The 25,194-nt window shown below is 39.5% G+C and overlaps 1 protein-coding gene and 1 pseudogene across 2 annotated transcripts in view; both read left to right on the forward strand.

Annotated features, from left to right (window-relative positions):
- The window catches only part of ARMH4 (armadillo like helical domain containing 4), a 139,339-nt gene that overhangs the window by 25,822 nt on the left and 88,323 nt on the right, over positions 1 to 25,194 (forward strand). For both annotated transcript variants that reach the window (XR_009695100.1, XM_061156967.1), the window contains exon 5: positions 24,657 to 24,911. Coding sequence is in view for 1 of the 2 variants with exons in the window: in XM_061156967.1 (XP_061012950.1) it covers positions 24,657 to 24,911 (255 nt within the window). In the remaining variant the exon portion in view is untranslated. The remainder of the gene's footprint in view (positions 1 to 24,656; positions 24,912 to 25,194) is intronic.
- On the forward strand, positions 10,563 to 11,110 carry LOC133065859 (iron-sulfur cluster assembly enzyme ISCU-like; annotated as a pseudogene).

Below are 25,194 nucleotides of genomic sequence, written 5' to 3' on the forward strand. Positions count from 1 at the left end.
AGCAATTAGGTGCTCAGCCTCAGGCTAAAAAATACCTGATTTATAGGAAACAGTGCCAGGTCTGTCCTGAGTAGGTTGTTCTGAGTTCTAGGCAAAAGGGTTGGTTTTGAGTGTTTCATCTGGGCTCACACTCCAGGGTTGACAATCCTGTGAGAAGTGGTCCACGCAGGGCTTTCCAGGTGTGGTGATTTTTGCAGTTGTTGAAGCAAGCATGTAGCTTGGGATCCCAAACACAATGGGATGTGGAGATTTCAAAGACATTTTATATGTTTGCAGAAAATCCAGGTATTTTTAAAAGCATGATTTTTCAGTGTGAGGCTAGATGTAACTATCATTTTTCTGGTATAATCATTGAGAATTTTATTGCAGCAGAGTACGAATAATTATGAATCTTAACAATGTGTAAAATAATGTGAGCATATTACCAATTGCATTTATCAGGCTATATTCATAACCATGACCTTGTTTTGGCATCAGACTACTTATTATCATTAAAATGAATACATATCCCCAAAGGAAAAGATGAGAAGGAAAATATAATGCATCGATTTGACTGGCCTTACAAGCTTTTAAAAATTGTTCACACTTGGAAAAATATTAAATTTATCTTAAAACATTTACATTGATTCTGCCTACATTTACCTACTTTTTCTCTTTTTAGCCATTCTTCCTTCTTTTAATTGTTTCACATCTCCAGACAAAACATTCTGTGGAAACTTCGTCTACAAAAATGATGTAAAGAGGGACTTCCCTGGCAGTCCAGGGAGTGTGGGTTTGATCCTTCATTGGGGAACTAGGATCCTGCACCGTGCATGGTGTGGCCAAAACACACACACACATCCACAAACAAAAAACACTTTTAAACATTATAAAGAATCTTCATGGTTTTATCATGAGAAAGAGATTCTCCGGGTGGTCAGGGGTCCCCTCACTGCTCTCTCTGGGTTTTCTCAAGGTATCTGTTTCACATGCTCTCTGCATCCTCTTTCCTGTTAATACTCCAACTCGAGCATAAATGAAAACTCTCTCACTTGTTTCAGCTAAAATTAGTAGAAATTAAAAAAATACTTAGCTCAAACCTAAGGGAACACAAAGCAAATAAACCAAGAAAATAAAAGAAACAAAATGCATTAGTCTTAACAGGGTAAAAATTTCTCTCTGATCTTACCTTAGCTAAGGAGCTCCCAGGGCTCCCAGCCCTTGACTCATTCCTTGCTCCAAGAAGGCTTTTAATATTTGGTACCCAAAGCTCTAGAACAGTTTTTCAGTCACCTTGCTACGCTTTCTGGCTTCGCACCTCTTGACTTGTTTCCTATTCAGAGGATAACTTCTCATTCTTTCTTCTCCATCCCTGCCCCCATGTGGAAGAGCCAAGACAAAGATGCAGATTTCCTCAGAGCCCACCACAAAATAGGGAATCCCCAGCCCCACTTAAATATTATCTGTCTTGCTTTCCAAGATGAAGGAGACACCTTCTATCCCTAGGCAGTTGACAACCAGACAACCATCATGATTGACACCATGTACATCCCACTCTTTAGAGGAAATCCCATCTCTTTTAAAAGCATGTCATGATTCATGTCTGGGCAATATCACACTGTTGTCACTATACAAGAAATACACTTGTATAGGGTCATTCTGTCACATCCTATAGCAAATAATATTCAGTATGATGCTGGTCCATAAACAGAGGGCTATGAAGTGAAAAGAAGACAGGAAGGAGAAACAGAACCTGTTCAGCTTAAACTTATCTTTCTTTCTATTTTATATTGGAGTATAGTTGATTTACAATGTTGTGTCAATTTCTGGTTTACAGCAAAGTCATGTAGTTATACATATTCATGTATCTATTCTTTTTCTAGATTCTTTCTCATATAAGTTATTACAGAATATGGAGTAGAGTTCTCTGTGCTATATACAGTAGGTCCTTGTTGACTGTCTGTTTTATAAATGGTAGTATGTATGTATCAATTCCAATTCTCCTAATTTATCTCTCCTTTCAACCTTTCCCCTTTGGTAACCATAAATTTGTTTTATAAGCCTGTGAGTCTGTTTCTATTTGGAAAGTAGCTTCATTTGTAGCATTTTTTAAGGTTCCATGTATAAGTGATATCATATGACATTTGTCTTTCTCTGACTTGCTTCCTTTAGTATGATAATCTCTAGGTCCATCCATATTGCTGCAAATGGCATTATTTCATTCTTTTTTATGGCTGAGTAATATTCCATTGTATGTATGTACCACATCTTCTTTATCCATTCATCTGTTGATAGTCATTTAGGTTGCATCCATGTCTTGGCTATTGCACATAGTGCTGCAGTGAACTTTAGGGTGCATGTATCTTTTTGACTTATGGTTTTCTCTTGATATGGGATTGCTGGATCCCATGGTAGCTCTATTTTTAGTGTTTTAAGAAACCTCCATATTGTTTTCCATAGTGGCCTCGTCAACTTAATTTCCCACCAACAGGGTTACCTTTTCTTCACATCCTCTCCAGTGTTGTTTGTAGACTTTTTGATGATGGCTATTCTGGCCAGTGTGAGATGACGTGTCATTGTAGTTTTGATTTGCATTTCTCTAATAATTAGTGATGTTGAGCAACTCCTCATGTGTTTTTTGGTCATCTGTATGTCTCTTCTTTATGAAGCTTCTCAGACCACACAGCCTTCATTGAAGAATAACACAGATTAATAAAAAATTAACTGTGATTATGGTCTCAAATGAACATACCTGAGTTTAAGTTTTAGTTTCATCATGAATAAGTATCATGATCTTGATCAAACTATTTAATTTATTTAGACTTCAGTTTTTCTGTCTGTGTAAAGCAGAGATATTGGTGTTCCTGTCTCTTATTTTGAGATTAAAATGAGAACTTGTATGTAGTAAATACATACGTGACAGAGTAAATGCTTAATAAATATGAACATTTTATATCATTTATCAATTAAAATTATATATTGTGATCATGTAATATTATCTATTAATTATTATAATGAAATATTCATATCCTCTGTATGCAACCAATAGGTTAGGGCCCAGGTAGGTAGTGTAAGTGAACAAAGAGGAAGGTGCCTAGGACAGTGGAGAGTGGTGAATGTGTTCTAGGAGAGAGCACATTCCTCTACTAGGTGCTTCCTCTGATCTAGGTGGATTCTGCTTGTAATTGTTGCCAGAGGAAATTGTAAGTTCGGTGATGCCAGATCTCAGATATTTTCCAAGATAAGCTGAAAATTCCAATTTTGTATGAAATATTCTGATTTCTTTTAAGTGCTGGAAATCAGCTCAGGTATTTACTTATCCTATTTCATTTTTTATTGGTATGCACACCCGAAGTGAATCTCTCTTCCCAGCCATTGATCACCAGTTTGTGCTCTTAACTTAATTCTCCAAACCTCTTTAAGGGCAGGGTCAGAACTTTCTGCCTTGTGTCCATGATGGCTGTAGGTACCTGGTGCTGGGTAAGTGATAATCGGTAATGGAGTGTATGGTTTTAGGGCCATTATCTTGTTTAATTAATGTGCCTTCTACTTGACTTACTCTGTTGGTGGTGGTTGTTTTAAATTCAGTGCTTATTTTGTATCTGAAGTTGAGCATTTTCTATGTGAACAAAGCAGTGACTCCCAACTACCTTCTGTTGGAAATCTAGTAGGAATTTGCTTAGATTTGTTGCATTCCATTGGGGGGTTGAACATTATTTCATTTTCTTCTTATTGGAATCTGTAGTGATACCTGGACTCAGGTAAGGGGAACTCAATGTAAATGATTCTTTTTTAAAATAAATAGTTAATTATTTTGGCCGCGTTGGGTCTTTGTTATGGTGTAACGGCTTCTCGTGAAACACGGGCTTTTCTTGTTGCAGCGTGCAGGCTCTAAAGTGCACAGGTGCGCTGGCTCTCTAGTCGTGGCATGAGGGCTTAGTTGCCCCGCGGCATGTGGGATCTTAGTTCCCTGACCAGGAATCGAGCCTGCATTCCCTGCATTGCAAGGCGGATTCTTAACTGGACCTGAACCACCAGGGAAGCCCCTTAAATGATTCTTTAAGACCACTTTGAGAAGCCAGAGTGGAAGGGAGGGAAAAAACGGTAAGGGGAGAGGAGGGAGATCCTGATCTAGAAAAGTGAAGTGAAAGGCGCTCAGGCATGTGTCCAACTCTGCCACCCCATGGACTGTAGCCCGCCAGGCTCCTCTGCCCATGGGCTTCTCCAGGCAAAAATACTGGAGTAGGTTACCATGCCCTCCTCCAGGGGATCTTCCCCACCCAAGGATTGAACCCAGGTCTCCTGCTTCATAGGAGAATTCTTTACTGTCTGAACCTGGAAATGTTATTAGAGTTAATTTGTACAAAGATCATTTCCCCTCATGGGCCACTCTCATTTGCCACGTGGGGGTGACAAAAGCATGTAGATGGATTTTCCTTAAAAAGTTGATATCATATTCATTTGAAGTGTATGCATAATATAAATTAATAAAAATTATATTGTAGTCCTGTGAAGGTATTATTTTGAAGAGGAAGATAATGAATTAGAGTTCTGTTCAATTTTTTGCAGTCACCATATGTTGAGAGCTTATTTTGTGCAAGGCACAATGCTTGATCTTGTGGCTAGGGCACAAAGCAGAGTAAGACAGAATCTCTGGTTTCAAGAAGGTAAATATGCACAGGTATGATAAAACAAACACATTTCCACTTATTAATTTGTAAACCTCATTTTGAATTAGTTGAGTCATGTTTTAAAGTTTAAAGGGGAAATCTACTTTCAGAGATATTTTTGCAAAATTAATAATCAGCCTAACCAACCCATGATTTATCTTTTGAGTGTATGTGGATTATTATTTTAAAAAATGTTTTTTTATTTTAAAAAATTTTTGGTGGCACTAGGTCTTCATTGTTGCGTGCGGGCTTTCTCTAGTTGCAGAGAGCAGGAGCTACTCTTTCTTGCGGTGCACAGGCTTCTCATTGCAGTGGCTTCTTCTTGAAGTCAGGCTCTAGGTGCATGGGGCTTCTAGGGGCTTCAGTAGTTGCAGCATGTGGACTTAGTAATTGTGGCTTGCTGGCTCTAGGGTGTGCAGACTTCAGTAGTCGTGGCTCAGGGACTCATTAGCTGTGGCTTGCGAGCCCTAGACTGTGCAGGCTTCAATAGTTGCAGCACATGGGCTCAGAAGTTGTGGCATGTGGGCTTAGTTGCTCTGCCGCATGTGGAATCCTCCTGGACCAGGGATCAACCCATGTCAGCTACGTTGGCAGGTGGATTCCCATCCCTGTGCCAAGTTCCTATGTGGATTATTATGCATAAGTTTTGTATATGTTTGCTTAAAGTAAATATTTCTTTACTAAAGTACTGCAGAGAAGGGTTTTATTCTGGATGGCTCGGAATTTATAGATACAATAATATTAAAGCTTTTCTGTTTCTCTTTACAGCACCCTTGATAAATAGAACAATATTGCTGTAGTCTTACTTTCCAAAGGGAAATACGTAAGAGTCTGTCATCTGAATCCAAAGCGAGTTGTTTAATGAATAGAAGCTAGATTTAAGAACTTACTTAACTTGTTTCCGTGCTCTCTCTATTAAGATAACTCAATTTAATTAGGGGCAGGATTTATACAAGATAATAGAGAACACCAATTATGTGGGGTCAAGGCTGAAAAGGGTTTATGTACTGACCAGTAAATGTGAGGTTAGTTATGTAGACTGATCTTTTTAGCTTGCTAACCAGATATAGGAGATGACATCATCAAGAGCAGAATCCTGTTAAATTAAATAAGAAAATATTTAAACACCTTTATGAAATATGGGTTGAATCCAAAATATCTATCAAGGGGGTATTTGAAGTGCACAAATTATCTTGTCTCAAACAAGATAGAAAATTTTTTCATGTATGTACCTTTTAAATATTGTGAAAGTTAGAATGGAGGAAATTACTAATGATTATGTTCACTATTACAGAATTAATGGAAAGTTTGAACTTTAGTAAAATGTTTTCAAGAAATTTGTATAGATTAATATGGGAGGTTTAAAAAAATCACTGTGAGGGGATTTTGAAAAGAAAGAAAGCAGTTAACAGAAACATTTAAAGCAGAATGTTTAATAAGCAATAACATTTGAGATTTTATCTAATTTAAAAATGCACTGCAAATTACAGATGCTCTTGAGTGAAATCTGGAATTTGAAAATGGTGTTTGAAAAGCCAGTAAACTCTCATTTAACTTACTAGACTTACTTTAAATGTAGATTATATGGATACTTTTGGAAACTCACTGTTTGGATTTCAGTTTCTGATGAAGACTCTGACAGACCCAGCCATAGCAAAATGACTAGGTCTTGCATAAAACACACACTTTAGTACGTTAATGACATTGCAGTCAGAAAAAAATCTTCAAGGATTGTACTTTTTAGCTCAATTCATCCCAAAGTGAGCTGAAACCTAGCAAGTAAACTGTAAGGAGTAAGCAAATGAGAAAGGGAAAGGAACTCTAGAACAATAGTAATACCAGGAGTCAACATCTGGACTTGTAGCAGGAAGAGGAACCCAGGCTGAAATTCCCACATTAAGGCTGTGTCTTTAAGAGAGGAATAAAGCAGTTCCAGGTTTGTGTCATAACCTGAATCCCTACAGAAGCAGAGGTAAATCTTCACTGGAGAAGAGCATGCCCAGTTGAAGTGCATTGTTTACCCACAGATTAAAATCAAGCAAATGTAGTCTTATAATAAAAGATTAATAAACTGTTAAGGAAAAAAACAGCCATGACGGAGAGTCAGCAGAAAAGTCAAATAATTGATTGACCCACTCCTTATCCAGGACCTTAGGTACTAAAATGATCAGAATAGAGTATGAAATAACCATGTATAGAAAGATTAAAAGAAAGAAAAGATGAAATCACAAAAATTGTCAATAGTAAGAGACTGACAAAAATGACCCAGCAGATTTTTTTTTAAAGAACAAATAAAGCATTTAGAAATAAAAATAAAATTGTTAGGGGAAAACTCTTGATAATTAAATGGTTAAATATGCAATAAGAGAGTTAGTGAATAGGAAAATCAGTTTGAAGACATTACAAACAGTGTAGTACCAAGAGACAGCAAATGAGACGAGGGAAAAGCCCAGAAAAAGTGGGAAACATAGAGGAACAAATTCAAATATGTCAATAATGACAATAAATACAAGGGAACTAAATATGGTGTTAGCTGTGGGATTTTTATAAATTAAATGTCTTTTATCAGGTTGAGAAAGTTTCTGCCTTTTCCTAGTTTGCTGAGACTTCTGTTTTTGTTTGTTTTTGGCCATTAATGGATATTGGATTTTATCAAGTGCTTTTTCTGAATCTGTGTTTCTGTACCTATTGAGATGATGATACGGTTTTTCTGTTAATATGCTGAGTTATACTGATTGATTTTTGAATGCTAAGACAACTTTGTATTTTGGGGATAAGTCCAACTGTATCATTCTTTTAATGCATTGGTTTCAATGTGCTAAAGTTTTCGAACAAAATAGAATTTAAGACAAAATGCATGACATAAAAAAATACTGTACCAAACTATTAGAGAATACACAATACCTTAAAGCACATGGTAAATATTTACAAAAACTGATCATGTGCTAGACCATAAAGCCATCTTGACAAATTTCAATAATTGATACCATGCAGGCCAATTCTCTGATGTCTGCTCAATTTAGACATTTAAAATAAAAAGATAAATTGCCCCATACCTTTGAAAATTAAAAAAACATACTTCTAAATAATTTATGTATCATTATAGTATAAAATAAGAGTAATTAAAAGTGAATCCTAGTGAAATATTATTTCAAAACTTGTAAGATGAAGATAAATGGATATTTAAAGGGAAATAACCTTTATGGAGTAGGAAATGGCAACCCACTCCAGTATTCTTTTTTTTTTTTTAATCTATTTATTTATTTGGCTGCCCTGAGTCTTAGCTGTGGAATGTGTACTCTTGATTGAGGCATGTGGGATTGAACACAGGCCCCTTGCAGTGTCTTTGCCATTGGACCACCAGGGAAGTCCCGCACTCCAGCATTCTTGCCTGGAGAATCCCATGGACAGAGGAGCCTGGAAGGCTACAGATCATGGGGTTGCAAAGAGTCAGACACAACTGAAATGATTTCGCATAGCACATTTAGCCTTTAAAGCTTCTATTAGAAAAGAAGAAGGTCTGAGAATTAATATCCCAGGCAGCCTCCACCTTAAGCTATAAAGACAAAAGAAACCCAAAGAAAATAGAAGGAATGAAGTAATAAAAATAAGACTTATTTTACTTTTCCGTTTCACTGATCCATGACAGCTTGACTAAGATTTTGTAAAATTTGTATGGAAGAACAAGGGTTCAGGAGATAATTGCCAGTCAGTGCACTGCTAAAGAAAAGGATTAGAGGAGAGGGACACTTGCTCTATCAGATATTAGGACTTATAAAACTCTTACTATATCTTTATATATTTAGGCAATGTGGTCATGGACAAAGATAATTAATATAACTAGTGGAACAGAATAGAGAGCCTTGAAACAGACACACTCCTATAGGGGTTCTTGATGTAGGAGAGAGAAGGTTTTACAGATCAGTGGGGAGAGCATTTTTTTTTCCCCATAAAAGTTCTGGGACAATTGGTTGTCCATATAGAAAAAATTAAATCAGAGTGAATATAACCTGATATACAGAAACTGTTCCATATGGTCTAAAACTGATGTGAAACATGAAGTTCAAAAACTTGAGAAAAATTATAGAATATCTCACTGCAGTAATGATACAGAAGGATTTTTTAAAGTCATGCACAAAAATTGCTCACCATGAGGAAAAATGTTGATAAATTCAGCTGAAACTGAAAACTTTTATAAGAAGTTAACTAGAAGGGCAGTGAATGTACAACTTCTAAAACTGGGGAAGGATGGGAATTCCCTGGCGGTCCAGTGGTTAAGGCACTTGTCTTTCACTGCTCTGGGTATGGGTTCAGTCTCTGGTGGGGGAACTAAGATCCCACAAACCACGTGGCCAAAACAAAAAACTAGGGTAGGTATTTGTAATACATATAATTTATAATACATATAACTGATAAAGGATTGTGTCTAGAATAGTGAGAACTCCAAAAAATCAATAGGGAAATGACAGACAACCCAAAAGAAGGAGCAAGCATGATTAGGCTGAGATACACAAACTTATGATCAAATATACAACCTCAGAAATTACAAAAATGCAAATTACCTCTATAGTGACATACCATTTTATACACACTGGATTAAAAAAAAAAAGTGTGACAATAACAAAGGTTGGTGAGGATGTGGAGCTAAGGAAATGTATCTAGACATTATTTAGAATGTTGAACACTTCTGTTCCTTTGACCGAGCAAGTCTACTTTTAGGAACATGCCCTAAGGAAACCTTTGAATACATCTATTAGGGATCATATATGAATGTTCATAACAGTACTATACATAACAGCAAAAAACTGGCAACAACTAAATAACTCAAAAGTTTATTCACATAAGGCTAAATAAATAGTGCTAAGTCGCTTCAGTTGTGTCCGACTCTGTGTGACCTCATAGACGGCAGCCCACCAGGCTCCTCTGTCCCTGGGATTCTCCAGGCAAGAATACTGGAGTGGGTTGTCATTTCCTTCTCCAATGCATGCATGCATGCTAAGTCACTTCAGTCGTGTCCAACTCTCTGCGACCCTGTGGACGGCAGCCCACCAGGCTCCTCTGTCCCTGGGATTCTCCAGGCAAGAACACTGGAGTGGGTTGTCATTTCCTTCTCCAATGCATGCATGCATGCTAAGTCACTTCAGTCGTGTCCAACTCTCTGCGACCCTGTGGACGGCAGCCCACCAGGCTCCTCTGTCCATGGGATTCTCTAGGCAAGAATACTGGAGTGGGTTGCCATTTCCTTCTCCAATAAATAGTGACGTGCTTGCAAAATGGAATACCATAAATTGGTGAAATTTACAAACTGGTATTTTGTTAGGCATGTGAAACTTAAAATCATAATTTTGAGTGGAAAAAGAGATCCTGAAATAAAACATTCAGTAATTTTTTTTTCCATTACATGCTTCTTATTTTTCCAAAACATTAAAAAAAATTGATTTACAGTGTTTCAGGTGTACAGCAAAGTAATTCATCATTCAGTAATTTTTTATGACATTCAGGGGAAGTTAGGTGGTTAAGATGATAGAGGAATATGCAAATAGATGCCACAGTATTAGTAATATTCCAGTTTTTTTTTTTTTAGCTGAATGTGAGTTCTCTGGGATTTATTTCATTATTAAGCTTAACAACATAAATATGATCTATATTCTCTTGTATATATCTAATATTACATGATAAAAATGTGAAAACAGTTGGCAGAAATGTTTAAGTTTTAAGAAATGTAATGAAATTCTATAAAGTCTAAGTCAGCTTAACATTGTGAGCTGCTGAATTTTGTGGTCATTATTTCAGTAGTTTCTGGGGTTCTTCAACCCCTTCCAATCCCAGGGAGCCATCTGCTGGAGAATTGCTTCAAATCCTTAAAACAAGATTCATTTTCTTTTCTGGCTCTTAAGTTTTGCACCCAGTTTGATGCCCAAATTAAAAATAATTTGGAGGCAGGCGCAAGCCCGCAAGACGGCGGCCGGTGGAGCGGGCCGGCTGAGGCGCGCGGCGTCGGCCCTGTTGCCCCGGGTCCCGCGCCTGCCCACCCGGGAGCTGTCAGCTCCCGCTCGGCTCTATCCCAAGAAGGTTGTTGATCTTTATGAAAATCCCCGAAACGTGGGGTCCCTTGACAGGACATCTAAAAATGTTGAGACTGGATTGGTGGGGGCTTCAGCGTGTGGTGACGTCAAGAAATTACAGATTCAAGTGGATGAAAAGGGGAAGATTGTGGATGCCAGGTTTAAAACATCTGGCTGTGGTTCTGCCATTGCCTCCAGCTCGTTAGCCACTGAATGGATAAAGGAGAAGACGGTGGAGGAAGCCTTGACCATCAAAAACACAGATTCCCCGAGGAGCCGTGCCTCCCGCCTGTGACACTGCGCTGCTCCATGCTGGCTGAAGACGCCGTCAAGGCCGCCCTGGCTGATTACAGACTGAAAACAGAACCCGAAACAGAAGAGGCCGAGAAGAAATGAGCCCCTGGTGATGCCTCGAAGGTCCCACAGGCTGCGCGCTGCAGACACAGAGGTGTTCAGAAGCCCTCACACTACAGTAAATGCGCTCTGATATCCGTGCATGTGCTACTCACGTTGTGACTCTAACTCAAGCAAAATACACAGCCTAGGTGTTGCGGACCCTGAGGTTTGTTGCAGCTCAGTTTGATTGCCTTAACCTTGTGTGTGTCTATTTCAATTTGTGTGTATGACCCCAAAACTGAAATCAGTAGTGAAGTCTCTATTGATTTGGGTAGTCGTGAAGTGTGCAATATCTAATTTTACCTCAATCTTTTGGGGGAAGATTACCAGTAGAACACTTTGGTAAGATTATTTGGTAGGACCAAATAATAAATATTGTACAAGTATTTATGTACAAGTATTATACATAAAACAGATTTTGCATCTATATAATAAAGGAATGTTGTAAGACTAAATAAATAAATTGGAAAATAAAAATAAAATGGAAAATTAAAGCAGTACCATCCCTAGTGCTTTAGTTGCTCTTTATGTGTGGAAACCATTCTGCTACAGTGGCTTTTGACTATATTGTATAGGGGCTCCCAGGAAAACACATGCCAACAAACATTTCTTCTTTTAAAAGTCTGGCACTGGGATCTGTCAGAGCCTTTCCTTTTATAGGGGAAATGAGAGAAAGATTCATATATGCTTAGTTTCCACCCAGAGAATTCACCCTGTTTCTTTTCACTGTATCCTTCATCTTCACATGCCCTAATTTATGTGGCTTAGTTTTGAGTTTAAACTTTGTAAAGAGAAAAAGAGGTTTGACTCTTAAACCTAATGAATAAATAGGCAAAAGACAAGGATTCAAATTAATCACTGCTGTTCCAAAGAGTGTTAGTCGCTCAGTTGTTTCTGACTCTTTGCAACCCCGTGGACTGTAACCCACCAGGCTTCTCTGCCCATGAAATTCTCCAGGCAAGAATACTGGAGTGGGTAGCCATTCCCTTTCTCCAGGGAATCTTCCCAACTTTGACTGCCAGATGCGAGGAGCCAGCTCATTGGAAAAGACCCTGATTCTGGGAAAGACTGAAGGCAAAAGGAGAAAAAGATGGCAGAGGATGAGATGGTTAGATAGCATCACCGACTCAATGAACATGAATTTGAGCAGACTCTGGGAGATAATGAAGAACAGGGAAGCCTGGTGTGTTGCAGTCCATGGGGTTGCAAAGAGTTGGATGTGACTTAGCAATTGAAAAATAAACAACAACAATTCCAAAGAGAAAGTTCAGGCAGGTGCCTATTCTTACTGTAAGTCAAGGATAGCCAGGTCATGTTGGGGAACAAGTGTTACTGATGGGGTTCTTCCTACTCCTATTATTGGGATGACAGATTCTCAACCAAGGGTTCCCCTTGGACTCATCAGTAATACTCTGGAAATGCTAGCTATGTCTCTACCTTCTGGAGCTCTAAAATTGTCTAAACTGTGATACAAATGGAATGAGAGAACTGAAGCGTCTTTGGTGGGAACTGCTTATTAAATGGCAACTGGACCTTGCAGAAGAATCAGATTACTCAGGCCAGGACCACAGGAGAAACTTTCTCCAATATCTTCTATTGATTTTGTTGGGGGAATCATGGCCCTGGCCCTGAAAGGAATGAAAACTTTTAGTTTTGGTAACCAGAGGTAGAAATGTTTGCAATAAATACAGAAAAGAGGCCTGACCTAGAGAGTGAAATATTCGGGGTTTCACAAACTCGTTTGAGGCTCTGCTGTGATATTTGAACACCCCAAGGCAGTATATCACCAGTAAAGTAGATTATAAGTAATACAGAATTTATAAAACTTGCTCTGCTTAGTCAAGGATGTACATTTGGAGGATAATCCCTGCACAGGCTTCTCACTGCAGTGGCTTCTCTTGTTGTAGAGCACGGGCTCTAGGGCTCGCAGACTTCAGTACTTGCGGCTCCTGGACTCTAGAGCACAGGCTCAGTAGTGTGGCTCACAGGTTTAGCTGCTCCATGGCATGTGGGATCTTCCTAGATGAGGGATCAAACCTGCATCTCCTATACTGGCAGGCGGATTCTTTACCAGTGAGACACTAGGGAAGCCCTGAGCAATGCTTCTTCCTACAGGTTCTTTTTCTTTTTTTTTTGTTTTTGGTGCTACCTTTAGATAGAATGATTGTGCGTGTGTGTTTTATGTTGATCCACATGCTTCTTTGGGATTCAGATAAATGAAAATAAAATTTGGGGTTTATTTTAACAAAATTACAGAATCCAGAAAGCATTACTCTATAGCCATTAACATATAACCTGTTAGTGTTATTTGAATGAGTTCTTCATTTAGTTTTAGTTCTTTAAATCAGAGGTTTTGTTATTGTTTCTGGCCCAGTTTGCTGAATGCTTATTTCATTTTGTTGTCCTTTGATTTCAGAAGTGCTCATGACATCATTATTTCTCTTGGGTGTATCTATTGAAAGACTGGCTAAATACAGATGAGTTTTTCTTCAGTTTTTATGAGCGCAAGATGAATGCATACAACTCTGGGTTATTTTGTATCTGTCCATTTGATGTGTTGCCTTTGTGCTTATTGCAGGATTACTCGGAGGAACGTATTACCCATTGCTTATTAAATGCTACTCTGTGTTTCCTTAGATCCAGCCAGTTGTTAAAAACATAGATCTAGTTTACTGACTATGCATTCACCCATCCATCCATTCATTCAACAAATATTGAGTCATGACTTTTGCCAGGCACTGGGTTAGTCATTGGTGATACAACAGAGAACAAGATTATCCTTCCTTTATTCAACAGTTTCCCACCTTTTTGGGTCAAGGTGCTATAAAATACCTTATTTTGCTAATATTAGAAAGGTGATCATACCTTTTTGTTACTGATCTGTAATAGTAGTCAATATTCCACTGGAAATTGTGGTAGGGTACAGATTATATACTACTGAAGATGTTTAACAGCTACAGAATGATTGTAACCTACTAAAAATAAGAAAATTCCCTGGCAGAAATTGATAACAAGAGAATAAGGCTACACTGAAGGAGAACTCATACTGTTCATATGGTTCACGGGGTTCTCAAGGCAAGAATACTGAAGTGGTTTGCCATTCCCTTCTCCAGTGGAGATCCAGTCCATCCTAAAGGAAATCAGTCCTGAATATTCATTGGACGGACTGATGTTGAAGCTGAAACTCCAATACTTGGGCTACCTGATGCAAAAACTGACTCATTTGAAAAGACCCTAATGCTAGGAGGGGTTGGGGGCAGGAGGAGAAGGGGACGACAGAGGATGAGATGGCTGGGTGGCATCACTGACTCAATGGACATGAGTTTGAGTAAACTCCGGGAGTTGGTGATGGACAGGGAGGCCTGGTGTGCTGCAGTCCAGGGATCACAAAGAGTCAGACGCGACTGAGCAACTGAACTGAACTGAACTGAACTGAAGGAGAACTCTCACTCTTGTAAGGCTTGTATTTCTCTTCTTTTCTCTACGCAGTGTCTGACACTTCCTTCTATCACTATGTCCTCAGATATACTCAGGTATTAAAAGTGAAACCTTATAAACTTCTTTGTGTTGAAGGGCAGGGTTGGTGGTAAAAGAAGAAGACTTTTCTCTTTCATCCCACACATCAATCAGGGCCCTTCCTTTTCTGATGGTGTGAAAATTGTATACTACTCAATCTAGTGTTTCTGAAGAAAGTGCTCCTTGGTTTTATCGTCTGACTTGGAGTTAGATGTCTCATGTCAGGCATTTCAGGTGAGGGAGGAGAAGGAAGACTTTACCAGGGTGGGTGAGTATGGGAGAGATCGAGATACCTTGACCTAAGCAAGGTCCTGTAAATTGCGTTGTGAAGGCAGCAACTGTGGCCTAGATTTGCATAGATGCAGCTCTCTTCTCAGGATACAAAAGGATGGAGGAAGATGACTTTTGAGGTCCCTTTCATTATTTTTATAGCTCTGTGTTCCTCCTCCCACAGCTTTATTGATGTATAATTGACAAACTGTAGGATATTTAATGTGTACATCATGGTGATTTGATATACACATACATTGTGAAAGAATTTCCACCATCAGATTAATTAACACATTCATCATCTCATATATTTACTGTTTTAATTTTTGGTGAGAACATTTTAGGTTCTGTTCTCATAGCAGATTTCAGTTGTACGTTATGGTGTTATCAGCTGTAGTGACCATGTTATACATTAGGTCCTCAAACTTTATCCATCTTATAAGTGAAAGTTTGTATCCTTTTACCAATTCTTCCTATTTTTACCTCCATTCATAGACCCTGGCAATCACTTTTCTATTCTTTGTTTCTATGAATTAGACTTTTAATTCCACATATAAGTGATACCATGTGGTATTTGTCTTTCTCTGACTTATTTCACTTAGCATAATGTCCTCCAGATTTATCCATGTTGCAAGTAACAGGATTTCTTTTTTTTTTGAAGGCTTAAATAATATTCCATTATATATATATACACACACATACGTGCAGGTATAATATAAATTGCATAGTATGAATAATATTCCATATATATAAATATTTATAAATATGTACTACATCTTTATCCATACATCCATTGACTGACAGTTAGGTTGTTTCCATACTGTAGCTATTGTGGATAATGCTGCTGGGAACTTGGAAGTGCAGAGATCTCTTTGGGTTGAAGGTTTCATTTCCTTTGGATATATACCCAGAAGTGGGATTTCTTTTGTGTGAAAGTGAAAGTGTTAGTCACTCAGTTGTGTCTGATTCTTTGTGACCCTGTGGACTGGAGTCCACCAGGCTCCTCTGTCCATGAATTCTCCAGGCAAGAATACTCAAGCGCGTAGCCATTTCCTTCTCTGAGGGATCTTCGCAACCCAGGGATTGAACTCTGGTCTCTCACATTGCAGGAAGATTCTTTTTTTTTTTTTTTGCAGGAAGATTCTTTATTGTCTGAGCCACCAGGGAAGCCCCTTGGATCATATAGTTAGCTTTTTTTTAGATAACGAATGAAAACCTACTGTATAGCAGAGAACTCTATACCTAACTCTATACCTAATTGGGAAGGAAATCCAAAAAAGAGGAGATATATATATATGTATGGGCTTAATAACCCAGATCTGAGGTTATTGATATTTCTCCTGGCAATCTTGATTCCAGCTTGTGCTTCATCCAGCCCAGCATTTCTCATGATGTACTCTGCATATAAATTAAATAAACATGGTGACAGTATACAGCCTTGATGTACTCCTTTTCCTATTTGAAACCAGTCTGTTGTTCCATGTCTAGTTCTAACTGCTAACTGTTGCTTCCTGACCTGCATACAGATTTCTCAGGAGGGAGGTCAGGTGGTCTTGTATTCCTGTCTCTTTAAGAATTTCCCACAGTTTGTTGTGATCCACATGGTCAAAGGCTTTGGCATAGTCAATAAAGCAGAACTAGATGTTTTTCTGGAATTCTCTTGCTTTTTCTATGAGCCAATGGATGTTGGCAGTTTGATCTCTGGTTCCTCTGCTTTTTCTAAATCCAGCTTGAACACCTGGAAGTTCATGGTTCATGTACTGTCGAAGCCTGGCTTGAAGAATTTTGAGCATTACTTTACTAGAGTGTGAGATGAGTGCAATTGTGTGGTAGTTTGAGCATTCTTTGGCATTGCCTTTCTGTGGAATTGGAATGAAAACTGACCTTTTCTGGTCCTGTGGCCACTGCTGAGTTTTCCAAATTTGCTGGCATATTGAGTGCAGCACTTTCACAGCATCATCTTTCAGGATTTGAAATAGCTCGACTGGAATTCCATCACCTCCACTAGCTTTGTTCATAGTGATGCTTCCTAAGACCCACTTGACTTCACATTCCAGGATGTCTGGCTCTAGGTGAGTGTGAGTGATCACACCATTGTGATTATCTGGGTTGTGAAGATCTTTTTTGTACAGTTCTTCTGTGTATTCTTACCATCTCTTCTTAATATCTTCTGCTTCTGTTAGGTCCATACCACTTCTGTCCTTTATTGAGCCCATCTTTGCAGGAAATGTTCCCGTGGTATCGCTGATTTTCTTGAAGAGATCTCTAGTCTTTCCCATTCTATTGTTTTCATCTATTTCGTTGCATTGATCACTGAGGAAGGCTTTCTTATCTCTCCTTCCTATTCTTTGGAACTCTGCATTCAAATGGGTATGTCTTTCCTTTTCTCCATTGCCTTTCACTTCTCTTCTTTTCACAGGTATTTGTAAGGCCTCCTCAGACAACTGTTTTGCCTTTTTGCATTTCTTTTTCTTGGGGATGGTCTTGATCCCTGCTTCCTGTCCAATGTCATGAACCTCCGTGCATAGTTTTTAATGCACTCTGTCTATCAGATCTAATCCCTTGAATCTATTTGTCACTACCACTGTATAATCATAAGAGATTTGATTTAGGTTATACCTGAACGATCATACCTGAATGGTTTTCCCTTTCCCTAACCTGCGTCCCTATGCAGATGACACCACCCTTATGGAAGAAAGTGAAGAAGAACTAAAGAGCTTCTTGATGAAAGTGAAGGAGGAGAGTGAAAAAGTTGGCTTAAAACTAAAAATTCAGAAAACTAAGATCATGGCATCTGGTCCCATCACTTCATGATAAATAGGTGGGGAAGCAGTGGAAACAGTGACAGACTTTATTTTTTTGGACTCCAAAATAACTGCAGATGGTGACTACAGCCATGAAATTAAAAGATGCTTGCTCCTTGGAAGAAAGGTTATGACCAACTTAGACAGCATATTAAAAAACAGAGACATTACTTTGCCAACAAAGGTCCATCTAGTCAAAGCTATGGTTTTTCCAGTAGTCATGTATGGATGTGAGAGTTGGACTATAAAGAAAGCTGAGTGCCGAAGAATTGATGCTTTTGAACTGTGGTGTTGGAGAAGACTCTTGAGAGTCCCTTGGATGGTAAGGAGATCCAACCAGTCCATCCTAAAGGAAATTAGTCCTGTATATTCATTGGAAAGACTGATGCTGAAGCTGAAATGCCAATACTTTGGCCACCTGATGCGAAGAACTGACTCATTGGAAAAGACCCTGATGCTGGGAAAGATTGAAGGCAGGAGGAGAAGGGGACGACAGAGGATGAGGTGGTTGGATGGCATCACCGACTCAATGGACATGAGTCTGAGTAAACTCCAGGAGTTGGTGATGGACAGGGAGGCCTGGTGTGTGCATTCCATGGGGTCACAAAGAATCAGACACAACTGATCAACTGAACTGAACTGAACTAAATGACCCAGATAGCCATGATGGTGTGGTCACTCATCTAGAACCAGAAATCCTGGAGCCTGAAGTCAAGTGGGCCTTAGGAAACATTACTATGAACAAAGCTAGTAGAGGTGATGGAATTCCAGCTGAGCTATTTCAAATGCTAAATGATGATGCTGTTAAAGTAGTGCACTCAATATGCCAGCAAACTCAGCAGTTGACTGGTAAAGGTCGGTTTTCATTGCAGCCTCAAAGACGGGCAGTGCCAAAGAATGTTCAAATACAGTTGTGCTCATTTCACATGCTAGCAAGGTAATGCTCAAAATCCCTCAAGCTAGGCTTCTACAGTCTGTGAACCAAGAACTTCCAGATATACAAACTGGATTTAGAAAAGGCAGAGGAACCAGAGATCAAATTGCCAACATCCATTGGATCATAGAAAAAGCAAGAGAACTCCAGAAAAAATCTACTTCTATTTCATTGGCTATGCTAAAGCTTTTGACTGTGTGGATCACAACAAACTGTGGAAAATTCTCAAAGAGATGGTAATACCAGACCATTTTACCTACCTCCTGAGAAACTTGTATGCAGGTCAAGAAGCAGCAGTTAGAACTGGATATGGAACAATGGACTGGTTCAGAATTGGGAAAGGAATTCATCAGTGTTGTATATTGTCACCCTGCTTATTTAAGTTATATGCAGAGTACATTGTGGGCTGTATGAAGCACAAGCTGGAGTCAGGATTGCCAGGAGAAATATTGGTAACCTCAGATATGCAGATGACACCACTCAAATGGCAGAGAGCGAAGAGGAACTAGAGAGCCTCTTGATGAAAGTGAAAGAGGAGAGTGAAGTTGGCTTAAACTTTTAGTTGGCTTAAAACTCAACATTCACAAAACAAAGATAATGACATCCAGCCCCATCACTTCATTGCAAATAGATGGGGAAACAATGGAAACAGTGACAGACTTCAGTTTCTTGGGCTCTAAGATCATTGCAGTGACTGTAGCCATGAAATGAAAAGATGCTTGCTCCTTGGAAGAAAAGCTACGACAAACCTAGACAGTATATTTAAAAGCAGAGACATCACTTTGCAGATAAAAGTCCTTATAGTCAAAGCTATGGTTTTTCCAGTAGTCATGTACATATGCGATAGTTGGACCATGAAGAAGGCTGAGGGCTGAAGGCTGATGCTTTTGAATTGTGGTGCTGGAGAAGACTTTTGAAAGTCCCTTGGAAGCATGGAGATCAAACCAGTCTGACCCTAGAGGAAATCAACCCTGAACATTCATTGGAAGGACTGATGCTGAAGCTGAAGCTCCAATAGTTTGGCCACCTGATGCAAAGAGCCGACTCATTGGAAAAGACCCTGATGCTGGGAAAGACTGAGCGCAAGAAAAGAAGAGGAGAAGACAGAGGGTGAGATGGTTGTATGGCATCACCAACTCAATGGACATGAGTTTGAGCAAAGTCTGGGTGATAGTGAAGGACAGGGAAGCCTTGTGTAAAGCCTTCCATGGGCTCACAAAGAGCTGGACCTGGCTGAGCAACTGAACAACAACAACATGGGCTTCCCAGGTGGCTCAAGTGGTCAAGAACTTGCTTGACAACGGAGGAGACATAAAAGATGTAGATTTGATCCCTGGATTGGGAAGATCTCCTGGAGATGGGCATGGCAACCCACTCCTGTTTTCTTGCCTGGAGAATTTTCTACAGACAGAGGGTCTTAACGGGCTACAGTCCATAGGGTCACAGAGAGTCAGACACGACTGAAGCGACTTAGTACGCGTGCATGTATGTGTATGGCTGAGTCACTTGGTTATATAGCAGGAACTGACATAGCAGTGTGGAGGAACTATACTCCAGTTTAAAAATAATAATAATAATGATAAAATAAAAAACAGCTAACCAGCCTTGGTTAGGTGACTATTTTTAAATTAGAGTATAGTTACTTCGCACTGCTATGTCAGTTCCTTCTGTACAGCAAAGTGAATCAGCCATGTGTATACCTTTATCCCATCTTTTTTTGGATTTCCTTTCCATTTAGGTCAACGCAGAGCACTGGGAGAGTTCTCTGTGCTATATAGTAGGTTTTCATTAGTTGTCTCTTTTATACATTGTGGTGTATGCTGTCTTCCATGGTGGCTTAGACGGTAAAGAACCTGCCAGCAATGCTGGAGACCCGGGTTCGATCCCTGGGTCGGGAAGATCCCCTGGAGAAGGGAATGGCAACCCTCTCCAGTATTCTTGCCTGAGAAATCCCATAGACAGAGGAACCTAGTGGGCCACATTGCATGGGGTCACAAGGAGTTGGAGACGACTGTGTGACTAACACTCTACACTTCCATAGTGGGTGCATGCGTCAGTCTCTGTCCCCCAGTTCGGTCCACCCACCCCTTTCTACTTGGTCTCGTGTCCTCTCTGTTTGTGTCTCTGTTTCTGCTTTGCAAATAATACCATCTGTACCATTTTTCTAGGTTCCACATATATGCGGTATCTGTTTTAGCTCTGTATTTTAAAGAGGAGGAGCTAACAACACATTGAGGACCAAGTATAAGTTATCCTTGGTGGTTGGTGGTGGTCAGAGGACAATGGTTCAGTGATAAAAGCTGGAAATCAAGGGCTCAGAGCTCTGGCTTCGCCTTTGCGTTCTCAGGGGGTCAGAATCATGTTGTCATGAGTTTCCGATCAAGAACAACCCTCTAGGTTTGTGGAGAGGAAAAGTAACTAAAAGTGATTTTACAAAGTTTAAAGATAAAGAAATTTTCTTTTTAGACAGAAATCACCAATTTCTGTCTACAGGAGGATGGTCAGTAAAATTGTCAAAAAGCCTTAATGATTCCTGATAGTTTTCTCCATAATCCAGTGACTCTGTTACTTTTTCCTATCCACCTTCCTTCTCAGCTTCTCTTTAACTGGAGTCCCCGGCCCATCTTTTTTCCCCTCCAGCTTTATTGAGATATTAATGACATATAACATATGTAAGTTTAAGATGTATAAGGTGATGATTTGATACACACACACACATATATGTATATATATTGTAAAATTATTACTGCAGTAAGGTTAGTTTGCACTTCCATCCCCTCAAGTAATTACCATTTTTTGGTTTGGTGATACTATTTAAGATCTATTGTCTTAATAACTTTCAAGTATATAATACAGTGTTGTTAATCATAGTCATCATGCTTTAGGTTAGATCCCCAGAAATTACACATCATATTGTTGGGAGTCTGTATCCTTTTTGGTTCATCTTTATAATCACTCTCTTCACACACAAGCTACTGCTCCTTCCTTAGTTGAGCTCTTCCAGCAAAACTTGGCCCTGGTTAAATGTCTCTGCCTACTCTACTCCTCCACCCACCGATTCAGTAATGTGGCTGAAGAAAAACACACGATCATCTTAGTATGCTTTGCTTTAAATTTATAACATTACAGATGGATTCACATGGACTCATAGGGTTGCCTGGCATTCTGACCACATCCTCCAGTTTTGTATTGGACTAAGGAAAGAAATATGACAGCTTTCACATGCTCCCCCCACCAAATCTAGCCACCCGCCTGCACCCATGCCCCTGCAGAGGTGGATGTGTCCAAGCTGGCCATGCACTGCATTCCCTCCCCTCTCCAGAATAGCAGAGAAGCCAATCTTATATGGTGGACACTGTGTGCCAGGCTTAGTTCTAAGTACCTGATATGTTAACTCATGTAATCCTTACAACCGCCCTGTGTGGTCGGACTCATACCAGTTTTACCATGAGGGAGCTGAGGCACACCAGAATTCAGTAATTTGTCTGAATCCGCTCAGCCGTAAGTTTAAGTGGCTCTAGAGTCCATGTGTATCATCTCTCTATCATACCTCATCTCTCAGGACATTTCTCCTGCTGCTCTTCCCTCCTGCATCATCAATTCCCTCCTTTCTACCAGATCTTGCTTATCAATTACAAGCAAATTCTAACAGTTTCTGCTTTCAGAACCTACCCTTGACCCCGTATCTCCCTCCAGCTATCCCCTAATGTCCCTGATCTCTTTTCCAAATTTCTTGTGTTTTCTCTGCCTATATCTGCTTCCTTTTCCCCAATTTACTTTGAAAGCACTTCTGTCTGACTTTTATCCCTACTATTCCAGGAATACAACTTTTGTCAAGGTCATGAATGACTTCCCACATGTCTAAACCAGAGGGACAGTCGTAGTTTCTTACTCGGAAATGTTTTCTTCTCTTGTCTTGGTTTTCTCCTGTGGTCACCTCTCCGTCTCCTTTGCTGGATCTCCCCCTGCTGGCTAACCTCTGAATGTTTGATTGTCCAGGGCTTGGGCTGGCCCACTTCCCTTTCATCCATTCTCATTCTCTTGATGATCTCAGTCTGTATCAAGGCCTTTAAATATAATTTATAAGTTGATGACTCCTAGGTTTTGATTTCTAGCTTTGACCTTCCTTAGACTTCCAGCATTTCCATTTGGCTGTCATAGGCACAAGCATCACCCAATTAATATATTTCACATAAAATTCTTGATTTGGCTCTTTAGTTCTCATTTTTAGTAAAGTGAGATCTTCCTCTCACATCCCACATTGTAATTATCAACAGGGCTCTACCTTCAAATTACATCTCAGGTCTGATCACCTCTCTTTTTTTCCAGGACTGCACCCTCATCCGAAGCATCATCTATTCCCTGGGTTTTGCAATAGCCTCCTATATGTCTCCTTGCTTTGTCTCTTGCTCTACTACAACCTGTTCTCCACCCTGCAGCCAGCCATTCTTTGCAAATATGCTTTAGATGTGGCCTCTGCTTACCCCTGATTCCTTGTTTCATGTATTCTCTCTGTCACTCACTGCCTCTCAGCCCAATCTTCTTTGCCATTCTTTGAACACAGTAAGCAGACATATGCCTCAAGGCTTTGCCTTTGCTGTTCCCCCTGTCCTCCTCTGCTGGGAATCTTTAATGATCTAAATTAAACAAAAGAATTCATTATTTTGGTATGATCTCTGTTCAAACTTTACCTTATTAGAAAAACTTTCCTTGATCTTGCCATCTAAAATAGTAGCACCTGGCATTTTCTGTCTTCTTGCTGGTTTTAATCAGAGTGCAGTATATTGCATATCTATTTATATATCTCTTTGTTTGCTGTATGTCTCCTGAGTGATGTGTCAGCTCCACCAAGGCAGAGACATTATTGTGGTATTCCTAGTGCCTGGAACTAGGTGCTTGATAAATATTTGTTTAATTTTTGGAATAGGGGCAGGTATTAAATCCTATGAAGTTAAAGGATATATAAGAATGAAAAAGATTAGAAGTAATAACTTTTAAGTTAAGAAAATCTGTAAATGATAGCTGAAAAGGAGAAAATTGTCTGGAAGAAGGAGAGTCTCTGAATTCTTAGGTGGCTTTAATCCTCTGTCTTCTCTTCAGCCGTCAAAGAGAGTTCCATGTTATGGTCACCACTGTGTTCAGAGCCAAGAGGGAGACCAAGGAAAAGGCCGTCAATGGATTTTGTGGGCCCTTATTGGGGGCTTCAGGAGTGCCTTCATAATGTGGATGGAGGCTCAGAGTATTCCTGGAAAATTAACATTAATGAAATAAAATGAAATTGGGATATTATGTTCCTTAAACCTACACCTCTTGAAGCATCACAGATGACACATTATGTATTTAACTCTTAAGATGATGGTAACGATAGTGATTTTTTCTCACGTGTTTCTTTTCTGACTGTCCTTGATCAATGTGTCATTTCCCGATTCCCTTTAGAATTGGACTGAAAACGTTCATGTGACGTTTCCCCGTTTCTTGGGTCCTTCCTCTGTAAGGAGAACAGATGCAGGAGTGGATTTATGTACCTCTCAGTTAACATTGTTGTGAGTTCTACTCACTGGTGTGGAAGAAGAGCAGAAAGAAAACTATGTCAACATAATAAATTCTGTTATTTAGTTTATGAGATAGAAAGAGACTGGAACACTTCTTTTAAATTCTATTAGTATCTCAGTGAGCTTTCTAACAGACAGATCTGTAATGATCTCCAGAAAACAGGAAGATAATGTTTGCTACCCTTTTAAATATAAATATGATATTAACAAAATCCCTATTACCTGAACTTTAACTCCCAATAAACATGATGCAGGATAATTATCTGACATAACTGTGGTTTTGAAAGTTTAAAATGTAGGCATAGGGTGGGCATGCTATCCTGCAAAGCTTTTCTTGCTCAACTTTGACAATAAAATATGTTTTAAAAGGCCAGTCATGTCTATTTTGTAGTGCTTAAGTCATTTCAAAAGATTCATTTGTATGCACTGCCTGTATTTTTTCATGTTACCTTTGCTTTCTTCTTTCTTAGAAGGAGAAGATGATGAAGATGAAGAGGATGAAGAGGAAGAGGATGAAGAGGAAGAAGATGAGGAGGAAGATGAGGAAGATAAAGATGCTGACTCCCTGGACGAGACCTTGGGTGACACCGAGCTGCCTGGGTTCACGCTCCCTGGCATCACGTCTCAGGAACCTGGCTTAGAGCAGGAAAACGTGGTCTCTTTGGAGGGAGTCACCTTCCAAGTGCCAGATGCCATCCAGTGGGAACAGCAGAATCAGGGCCTGGGTAAGAGTCATGGGTGTTTCTCTCCTTCCTCCCTCCTCTCATCTTACTTTTCTTAGGCGACAACTTTCTTTTACTGGCATTGATTGTGGAGCAACATGGATTTTATTTTTATGGATGTTTCATTTGGGAAGTAGTTCTCACTTCTTTCTCAAGTATGTTTACATTTATGCTCTTCGGTAGCCAGGTTCCAATCTCCATCTGCCCATAAAGAGCATGGTTACCTTAATTTTTGGGAGGAGTTCCAATGTTCCTTCCCAGCTGGAGGACAGCTGTTGGCTCTGGG

Source organism: Dama dama, chromosome 12 (genome assembly GCF_033118175.1).
Source record: "Dama dama isolate Ldn47 chromosome 12, ASM3311817v1, whole genome shotgun sequence".
NCBI classification, from domain to species: domain Eukaryota; kingdom Metazoa; phylum Chordata; class Mammalia; order Artiodactyla; family Cervidae; genus Dama; species Dama dama.